The sequence below is a fragment of the Melanostigma gelatinosum genome, assembly GCF_949748355.1.
Source record: "Melanostigma gelatinosum genome assembly, chromosome: 7".
Classification (NCBI taxonomy): Eukaryota; Metazoa; Chordata; class Actinopteri; order Perciformes; family Zoarcidae; genus Melanostigma; species Melanostigma gelatinosum.
The window spans coordinates 21932275-21943123 of NC_136640.1; the positions used below are offsets into that span (position 1 = coordinate 21932275).

A 10849-nucleotide genomic window follows, 5' to 3' on the forward strand; every position below is an offset into this window, starting at 1 on the left:
ACTGGGGAAAGTTACATTACAGTCAACACTGTTAAAGCAGCGCCGAGCCAGCTGATTGGCCCCATTGTTAAAAATGCAACACGAAATGGGTAAATCAAAGCAAAGACGATACAAAGCCACTCAGAACTACAGAAGGGTGCTTCAGCTAGAGAGGATGAAACATTAGAGATGTAACATGTACAGTCACCACACTCTGCAGGTGTGTGTGTACCAGAACAGTCCTCTGTGACTGTGACTAAGCGCCTCAACCGTGTCAGAAACCAGCTGAGGAGTGCAAGAGTGTGTGATTGCTGAGGAGCTGCCGCTGACTGACCTGACAGCATAAAGAAACCTCCCAGGAGGATGAACGCACGCATATCGTCGCCCACATCTACACAGACAGACACATGAACACGACCCACCAAACACCAAACTAGAGAGTCGCATGCAAACTTTTGCGTGATAAACATCTGCAATTGACAGAACAAACAACATTTCTCGTTTGCTTAGGTAACAACTTGCCCTTGAGCAAAACTCAAAACCCAACCCCCCCTGTAGCTGATGGACAGAGTGTAGTCATACTGTATTCTGAACTGACTGACAGTTTAATGTGAGCACAGAACACACTGAGCAGCCTGAAGCGATAAGGTTGATTGACAGTTGTTCTGTCGCTGGCATGTGGCCGCGCTGTTTTATCTAATGAGGGAGTGAGGTCGCTCTTCGGCGACAGATGTGATCCCAGCTCTTTGATGGTGGAGCACTGTGACCGCAGGGTGAAGCAGGACAGATACGACATCTTGTTTGTCTGTCCTAACTACTTCACACGTGTCTGACTTGTCTCTTATGTTCATAAGTTGCTCCGGTTAAAATCATCAAATTGATGGAAAGATTTATCCAAGTACATTTACTCAAGTACTGTACCTAATTTAAAAGGTACTGTACAGTTAGCTCCCGCTATTTTGCAGTGCACATGTGCGTCCAGCTATTTTACACACTTTTATTTTTATTTTTTAGAGTTTCAGTTTTTTCCTTTATTATTTATTGTTATGCATTTCTATTTATTCTGTGTAAACCCGCTATTTCTGTACAGTTGCAGTTAAAGATCGGACTATATTCGTCCCCTATACTTGTTCTTTAGCAGCACACTGCGACCATTAACATCGTCTGCTCTGTGTTTCACCGAGTGCTGGCCTCAGTATCTCCACACATTTACAAAGAGAGACTCGCGAAGTGTGGATAACCTTGTCTGTACTGATCACAAAGGGTTTGATAGTTTTATACTTTTTGAAGAATTAGATTCCAGTGGCGGAAGCTACGTGTGTGATCCAAATGAGTTATTGCAACGTTAAGTCCAAAAGTCGCTGTTACAGCCAAAAGTCAACATTTATTGAAACAAGGTAGAAACAAAATTCACAACTTTTTTTTATCCCATGAAATATTCTGCTTCAATCCATATTTGTTGGTGTTGTTTTGAAAAGAACATTTTCACTGTTGTCAACAAACCTGCTGTCGAAGGGAGGTACGCACTGACGAGTTATATTAATTTAAAAGTTGATATAATCAAAGAAGATTAGCCCATTTATGCTGATGAATCACTTTATTTAAATTTAGGGCTTTGTGTCGAGTTATTTTTTTAAAAACTTTTTAAGGTGACGACATCTTAATATAGGTGGACAGACATTCAAAGCTTCATTCTTTGAATGTAAAAAGAAATGTCATTGGGTTCAGCCACAGTTGGGATTCAGCTTATCAACGTGGGTGTTTCCCCCAACGTTTGACGTAACAACAATATTTGACAAGGTCACTGTATAAATAACCGTACTTAGCTCGTGTGTGTGTGTGTTTGTTTGCTCGCGTTTGTCTATAAGACTGGATCAGCACTTTCACAAAGTCACTGTTGCATACCAGTGTGACACTATCACAGGCTGAAGCACAGGTCTTTAAAGGGTTTAACACTGAGGTTTGAACTCTGAGGGATACTCATACAGGGATTTCTAGGCAGGAAGTGGACACTCCCTCAGTGTACCCTGCTTCATGGTGGGAGCCTCCCAGTACAATCACAGTCTCTTTTAAAGCTCTTGATCATGGACAGCGGAAACGCAGGGTTGAGCCATCACGGTAGTCTGATCCAACTATTGTTATGCACCGTCCTCAGATCTCTTCATCAGCTTTGTACTCACGGAACAATAAGGTGCAGAGAGAAACTTGACCATGTTGCCAACATCAGATTGTCATTTTTACAATGAAGAGGAATTCTGATTCCTTGAACTAGTCTGTATGGTGAAAGATAAGGAAAAAACAGCCTCTGGTGGGAGTTGATATGTTTATATTTCTTAATTCAATTTACGCTTTACTTCGATAAATAGTTATTTTACTGAAATACGTAAAAGCTGCAACATCCCATTGGCTCCTCAGGCAGAAAAAAAGCTCCATAGTTTCTGAAATCTATCGATCTAAGAGCAGCGGAATGAAAAGAAGCTGAAGAATACATAAACTCTTTGATTGAAAGCATATGTGTACTCATGTCGGCCATATTCAAAAATATCTCACTCACGCTCTCTCTCTCTCTCTCTCTCTCTCTCTCTCTACTGTACATGCATACTCAGGTCATGTTTATATGAAGGCTTACATAAAGCTGATCATATGTCCCGGTCTCTCTGTTTGCACTCTATATGCAAGGTCCTCGAGTGCCTGTCCATCGTGTCAGCATATTCTGTTGTCATACCAGATGTTAGAATGTCTTTATGTCGCCCAGATGAACGACTGCTGCTGCACTGTACCTGTTGCATTAAGTCTTCATGTCTGTGCCTCTTTCTTCCATTTCCACTGTACATCCTTCCATCGAGGCAGAAGCCACTACATGAGAAGAAAAGGGTTCGACCGTAGTGTTGAGGGTGTGTTCATTCCAGGCAGTTTTGAGGGGTTTGTTTTCACTGCAAGTGGGATTCCATTCACTTCAAGTAACCAAACCAAACGCCTAAAGACTGCAGGTCTAAGTTCTGTTTGCAAGAAACTGAAGTGCATATACTGTATGTAAATGAAATGTAGGGCACAGCAGATAAATACAGGAAATGAGCCTGAAACATTTCTACCTCTGCATTCCTGAGTATGACCACTGGAGAATGTGAATTAATGCACAAAGAGCATTGTGCTTCGTTAAAGTTTTAACGGAAGTCACTACAAACTCATGCTACACGTTGCTCAAACATTTTGATTTAAATTCCACTTTCCAAAGGCCCCTGAAACTCAGCGAAATGTGTAAAAACATGATGCACAGACGCAGTTCCATTTGTTGGAATGGTGTTGGGTTTGAATAATTCAGCTTTGATAAGGAGCTGAGGCCAGCTCATACAGAGGCATCATACTGTCAGACAACAGTAAGGCATGGCATTGTGGGCGGGCCTAAGGGGCCTGGGCCCGCCCACTTGTACAACATTTATTTTCTTAACTTTTATTTTATTGTTAAAATCATCATAGAAGCACACAATAAAGACAACTAAAATCTTTATATGCTATTACTGTTACTTTTGTTTTTTGTTTTAAAGTAACATTTATTACGCTACTGTCATGTTTTCAGTCTGGACCAATCACATCAGGCCACTGACGTGATGTCACAGTACAGACTGGGTACGACGGCGGTTGGCTGAGATGAGATGAGAACCTGTCTGTGAGAATAGTACATGTTTCCCCTGTAGGGTAGAGGATTTGTTTGTGTGTGCTTTTATTCAGTCTTTTGCTCAGCGGTCTAACCAACAAAGGAAGGCAAATAGCATTAACTTCTGTGCTCCACACAAAATGACTTTGGCTCATCCAACATTGAAATCCTGGCACAACAGTAAAACAATTGCTGGGACAGTCCCCTATTATCTGTTTTAATCTGCCCTATTTACCTTATTCACGGTTTCAATAGATTTATCATTTTTAGGTAAATAAAATGTTTCCACTGAAACAAAGTGTTGTTGTTTAAGCGTTTAATTAAAAGGAATCATAATTTAGCAGCCTCTCACTCTTTGTCCGTGTCTCTCTCTCTTGCAGATGTACAGACCAGAGTAAACGGACGGCCTCTCGGCTCCAGGTTGGCTCTGTGAAGCCATTCCTGTGTTTTAGAGCGAGCATCCCAGAGGGGTTGTGTGTTTCATCAGGACCTTGGGACACACACACACACACACACACACACACACATTGATGTCCAGCCTCTCCTTATTACAGTAGCCCTGGCAGACCTCTAATCTCTAAAAGATTGATGAGGTCCTGTTAAAGCGCAGGAGGCCTGGCACAGCTTCGATAAGGCAGCTTTCATTTCACCACAGTCTACCCCTCGCTCCCTCCTTTCTTCTCCTCTTCTCCTCCGTGCTGAGGGATGCCAGACCTGGCTTTGAAGCGCGAGGGAGGATTATGACACGCCAAGGCCCCTGGGTTTAAAAAAGAGGAGAACCATGAAATGCCCCGAAAATGACAGCTCCGTTTTCTTCTGTTGCTCCATGTCGGACAGCCGCGTGGTAGCCGAGCAGGACGTCAGAGTCGGCATGTCACTGTCAAACTGCTGGAGCTGGAATAAAGTGAAACTACAGAGGGACAGTCAAAGCTGAGAGTTGCTAAATACATATCACACACCTGCACACACACACACACACAGACCAAAACACACCCAAAGCGTTCCACACAGGACAATGTGCAACATCTCCTTCTGTGATGTGGACAGTAAGGTGGACCAGTTCTTCCAGCCAACGCTCTACATCATAGTCATCGTTCTGGGACTGCCCACGAACTGCATGGCCCTGTGGGCTGCCTACATGCAGGTGAGGAGGACACACACACACACACACATTGAGAATACTTTCACTTTTGGTCGGCTATTTATGCACTGAGGACGGTCCATTCGACAGACAGTCGCGCCGGGAACAGAGGGCTCAGTCACTTTCATTTTCCGAGCCGAACTCGAGCCGGTCGCTGCACAACGCAGTGGAGGAAATGGACTGGCGAGTGCCAAGCTAGCCCACCCGTTGAGAAGTGTAAAAATATTTACGGTTCATTATGAAACACACAATGCCACTTGGTTGACGTTGTGATACGATTGGTTAGGTTCAGACAACAAAACTACTTGGTTAAGGTTAGAGAAGACGTAATAGTTTGTGTTAAAATGATGACGTAACAACGTAATGTACCAATGTAACTGGCATGAATAAATAACAACCGTCTTTAGCAGACTTCCCTCCGTAACGTTGTGCACAAACAGTGGTCTCCTGGGTGAAAGTCCTGTGTTTGTTTGACCCAGCCATGACCACTCCACATACTGCATTTCTTGCTCTGCGCACTGATCGTGATAATACTTTACTTGTTCTGCTCAAATGCAAAAATGTTTGTGTTCAAAAGAAGAATTTGAAACAGCTTGGAAACGCAAAAGACTGAGCTTATTAAGGGTAAAACGCAACCAGCGGTGCATGACACACGTCAAAACTCCTTCACCTGTCATCAAAACTCACATGAAGCCACGATGATGCATCAAGATACACCACTGTCCTAATGCCCCAACAACTAAAGTCAAGTCAGAAGCTGTGCCAAAATGTCATGGCATTATGAACAGTGATGTGAAGCGGATTGAAACTGTGGGCTGGTTGCTCATTAAACAACGTGCTGTTTTCTGAAAATGACAGAAGAAAGCGAGTCGTGTAATGTGTGATGTAGCTAATTGCATCTTTAAATTAAAATAATAAGTAACATAACACATTTTCCAAGCAACATTACTGGCCACATACACGTCAACAGAGCACTGGGGCTTGTTTTCCCATACATCATAAAACATTGGCAGTGTTTCCCACAGACGGTAAGTTTACTTTGGCAGCAGCGGACAGAATTGTTATTGACTTTTCATTCAAGCAAGTTCACTAGCTCCTAAAAGTTTCAACATTCTGTTTCGCTTCCATCTCGGCATCAGGGCGACGACTCCACCTTTCAAACTCCAACTTTCTGAATTCAGGTTGAGCCCTGGCCCAAGCACAGCACGACACGCAGGAGCACAGAGCGCTCTGGCCTCGGTGCATTATGGTTATCGTAGTTCCCCAAACAGCCTTCGGCGCTCGGTAGCATTAACTGCGTTGCTGAGAGCCACCAGCTTTGGGAATGACAAAACACGGACATACTTGGCGCGCTGTTTATTTACCACGGCAGTTCTGTCTAAATATTAAAATTGTAATATCAATACTGAATGTGACCATTCTCCTAGTGGGTGAATTTCAATCCATGTGCTGACAAATCAAATGAGAAAAGATTAATGGAAGTCGTACATTGGACAACTTGAACTGCTGCTACTGAAAAAATGGTTTCCCTTCCTCTCACTTACAAGCACTCGTTGTGGTCTATTACCAAGTGCACGTGTCTGTTTCTTAAGGCATGGACTATGTTCATCTGTATGAGACACTAAACAACAATAATACGTACAGACCTCATTATTTAAGACTTTGCATTTCTTCCAAGTCTTGACATTCAGGAAACCAAATGATTTGCAGCTGATACGAAATACACACGTCATTGTCATTTTATTGTCATTTTCAAAGGTTTGCATACAAAGAAAACACAAACACTCATTATATTTTCCCTGATTGTTTACATTTTATATAAAAGCACAGAAGCTGAACAAAACACTCGTATCCCTCTCTATCTTTGCACCATCATTTTGATCCATTTGATCCTTTAAATTTAAATTGTCATCTCTCTCCCATCTCTCACTCCTGCCTCCCAAACCCTTTCTCCATCACATTCCTCCCTCCAGGTACGGCAACGCAATGAGCTCGGCATCTACCTGATCAACCTGTCAGTGGCTGACCTCCTCTACATCACCACTCTTCCTCTGTGGATCGACTACTTCCTGCAGCACGATGACTGGATCCACGGTCAGGAGAGCTGCAAGCTGTTCGGCTTCATCTTCTACACCAATATCTACGTCAGCATCGCCTTCCTCTGCTGTATATCACTGGACAGGTACCTGGCCGTGGCATATCCTCTGCGCTTTGCCAAGGTTCGACGAATCAAAACAGGTATGTTCTATTAGGGATGGGCTTTTGATAATGTATGTAACCTAAAACTAACTCACGTAAAACGAATTATGCTTGGTTAAAGAGGTGATAAGTCATGCAATGTCATTAGCAACTCTGATGGAGGAATCTACAATGAAACATTTAGTGGGAGGAAAAGCAACGTCAGTACTATCCTCATGGAGAACATATTTGTCCAAAGCTGAGGGTATTCAGGCCTGTTTGTTGAAATGAATGATTACATAGGTTGGTAGCTGGAGTCACTCAATCGATTGAGAGTTGCGGACTTTCCAAGAACACCCTATTTTCTTTCAATACAGTAAAGCCTTATTCACAGAGGCTACAGGAATGGAAATGACTGCAAAGTTGAGTATTTCTCATTCCTTTGTTTTACTCTCCTGATGTTCCTGCAGCTGTCCTGGTCAGCGCCATGGTGTGGATAATAGAGATCGTGGCCAACTCTGCGCCCCTCTTCCACGATGAGCTCTTCCAGGATCGCTTCAACCACACCTTCTGCTTTGAGAAGTACCCCATGCAGGACTGGGTGGCAGGGATGAACCTCTACAGGACATTTCTGGGCTTCCTCGCTCCTTGGACAGCCATGTTGGTGGCCTACCGTGGGATCTTGGCGGCGGTGCGCTGCAACGTCTCGACAGAGCGCGAGGAAAAGGCCAAAATTCAGCGTCTGGCACTAAGTCTCATCCTGATCGTTTTGTTTTGCTTCGGACCGTACCACATCCTCCTCCTGGTGCGGAGCGTCATGTTTATAAGGAAGCCATGTGACTGTGGCTCAGAGGAGAACTTGTTTGCAGCGTACCATGTATCGTTGGCTCTGACGAGCCTCAACTGCGTTGCCGACCCCATCTTGTACTGTTTCGTCAACGAGGGGGCTCGGCACGACGTTGGCCGAGCCCTCTCGGCTTTACTTTCTGCAGCTTGCAAGAGGGGCTCCTCTTCCTCACCATCGCACGGCGACATGCACAACGCCGGTTCGGTGACTGTGGATACGCCGCTGTCCACAAAGAAGCAGTCTTGTGTGTACGCTGATGGAGCCAAGACAAGCAGCTACAAGACAGAACTGGTGGCTCTGAAGGAGGAGTGTCTACAGATGACCATCCTCGGTGTCAGGAAGTGACATCATCCTGAAATAAACTTGACAAAATTGTCTGTAGCCACGGTAGCAGCCCCTGTGAGATTGAGATGCTTACACACCAGAAAGCAAAGTTGTTGGGTGAACTACTTGGCTACTGTTCAATCTTTACCACTAGTGGGGCAAACAAATGTGGCCTGAGGGTGACACTTGAGGACAGGTCACGTTGTAAATCAAAAGGGAGTATCCGATGTACAGCGACCGTTTCAGCACATCTGACAGACAGCTTGTCGGGCTCAGTTCTTTGTTGCAAATTTGGCATAACGTTCATGACTTCAAGCTGGAGTTTGTCAGCCTCTGCACAGCCGCACCGCATGCTAATGTTAGCATGTTAACATGCTGTATTATCATTGATCCCAGAGTGCAACTGAGGCTGACAAGGAGTCAGTCGTTAGCTTTATAGGTATATCCTCAGGAAGTGTTTTGAGGAAACGTTGACCTGCCGGTGGCGATATATGTAAAAGTCAGGGGATCACCAAAGTCTTCAGGATTCAGCCTCAGTGGACCACAAATGTTTCTGCCAAATGTCATCCCAATCCGTCCGGTAGATTTTTTGTCAGTCTGGACCAACAGATCAAAAGGCCAGCTGACGTCCCACCGGTGCGGCTAATGAGAATTATCAAACACAGCTTGGACAACTACCCACTGTGTCAGGAATAATCCACAATGCCTCGGAACGTTCTTGAATACTGAAGTGGAGTTATTTAAAACGCTCCACATTCTGCATGGCTGAGTATTGTTCGTGGTCTGAGAGGAGACACACTTTAGATTCAGACTACATGGACACCGAACTGGACAGAGGGCAGATGTAAGAGATTGAGATTTGACACACAAATGCACCATTTTGGATTGTGGAAGAAGGGCAGAAGGGTAAAAAAAGGAGGTTGTAGATTACTGGTCAATAAAACGTCGTGAAGCCTTATGAAGTACCTCAGCTTCTAAACTGTGATAACAAGAAGTCTTATAGTAGAAGTGTCTCTTACGTTATGTGAGCAATGTTTTTTTCTCTTTACATTTTTAAAGGCAGCGAAATGAATCAGAACTCCAAGATGACAGAACATTCTCAACCAAAGCTTTCATTCAGCGTGGTTTGAAAGTCAAATGCATCAGTTATTGCAACCACATTATGTTGAGAGCACCGTAGAGCAGAAAAACAGCCTTAACTGAAACTGTGTTGCCTGAAAACCATTTCTCAACCTGATTGAATCCGAACGACATGGTTGGGCTTCGGTAAATGCATGCCCAAAGGTTGACCTGATACTGTTTACATTCCTTTAACTTTGAACTTTAACTGTCTCAAACTTCCTCAATCGTTACAGCACACTGTCTTTTCTTTTCTCGTCACACAAATCTCACAACAAAGCTTTCAGATCTTCCTTCTCCTTCGAGGAAGGATTTGGATCAGTCTTGATTCAAGTGACACTCCAAGGGAAACGGTTCAAGAGAAACTTCTCTGTAATGTCCAAAGTGTGGTGAGGAAATTAAGAAATACTTCTCTGGATATCCACCTAAAATCCACCTAAAACCATCTGTAGTGAACTTAAAATTTACATTGAGCGTATGTCTCTTTTGGTACGTGAAGCTGATTGTTATTATTATAAATATGACTATTTTGACCAACAACACGCATTCGCTGCCATTTTTTTGCCACATATTGACTTTTGAAGTCCTGATGTAAAGTGAGAGGCGTCAGGGATTGAATAAAAAAACAAACATTCACCATGATTTGACATGACACTGACTTAAGAGATCTTCCTTTTCCTAGTTGGCAGCTTGTTTGTTTTTACTTGTTTTTACAGTAAACCCCACACAGTGACCAAAACGTTTCTTTTCTTTTTTGGCACTCAACAATTGGGATCCCCTCAACTTAATGGCTGCTACATAAAGAAAGTGTCATTGCAGACTGTACACAGCCGTCAGAGCGAAAGGCATCTTCAACTTACAAAATCAAGTTCAGCGGATCTTCAGTTCAAACTCTCCATTTCTTTTTTTTTAAGCGTTTTTTTCAAATCTGTGGAAATGACATTTGAACAAATTGTCTGTTTACATACAGAATGTCCTGCTTTATGTTCACACATCTATAACAACAACATAAATACTTATAAAGTATTAAGTATTATGGCTGAAATAACTCCCTGCCCACACAGTGGTTTCATTTGGATTGACAACAAGTGTTCATGTTGCAGTTCCACTGGCCATCAATTCACTTTGTAGGGTTAGAAATGTTTTGGAAAGCGACTTGGTGATCCCCAGCAACACCTCTTTCTTTAATGTTGTCGTGGCATGAAAGCACTCCTCTAGTCAGCGCAATGATGTTCGGGCGGGGGGGATTTTCTGTACACTTTCAGCTGGTCGGCGTTGCCCTAAACGCTGCCGTGTACCATTGCTTTTGTTGTGCATCCGCATGTCAGTCTGAGAGAGGAGGCACCGGGCTTCAAAATGTGTATTTGTGCATCGACAATGTCAGTGAGAAATAAATTATGCATATGAAAACCTTTGTGTCGTTCTGCGATTGTTTGTTTGGCCTTTTTAATTTCCCTCCATAATTTCCTTCAGTTATGATGACGCTGAAATTGCTCAAACCTGAAAATGTTAGGACCTCGCTGAAAAAGAAGTCCGACAGATGATCAACGTTCAGCTAAACTCATTTAGACGAGACAAAGGCAAAATGTAAAATGATTAACCAAAC

General features: G+C 43.4%; 1 protein-coding gene across 1 annotated transcript; it reads left to right on the forward strand.

Moving 5' to 3' along the window:
* The first annotated feature begins 4518 nt into the window (after positions 1–4518).
* On the forward strand, positions 4519–10587 carry gpr4 (G protein-coupled receptor 4). Its single transcript, XM_079272720.1, has 3 exons — positions 4519–4778; positions 6749–7013; positions 7424–10587. The coding sequence occupies exons 1-3, from the start codon at positions 4650–4652 to the stop codon at positions 8143–8145; spliced, it is 1116 nt and encodes a 371-aa protein (XP_079128846.1). The 5' UTR covers positions 4519–4649; the 3' UTR covers positions 8146–10587.
* The last annotated feature ends 262 nt before the right edge of the window (positions 10588–10849 follow it).

Coding starts and splice junctions, on each gene's coding strand:
- gpr4 (XM_079272720.1), top strand. CDS start 4,650: ATGTGCAACATCTCCTTCTGTGATGTGGACAGTAAGGTGGACCAGTTC. Junction 4,779..6,748: donor TGTGGGCTGCCTACATGCAG/GTGAGGAGGACA, acceptor TCCTCCCTCCAG/GTACGGCAACGCAATGAGCT. Junction 7,014..7,423: donor GGTTCGACGAATCAAAACAG/GTATGTTCTATT, acceptor ATGTTCCTGCAG/CTGTCCTGGTCAGCGCCATG.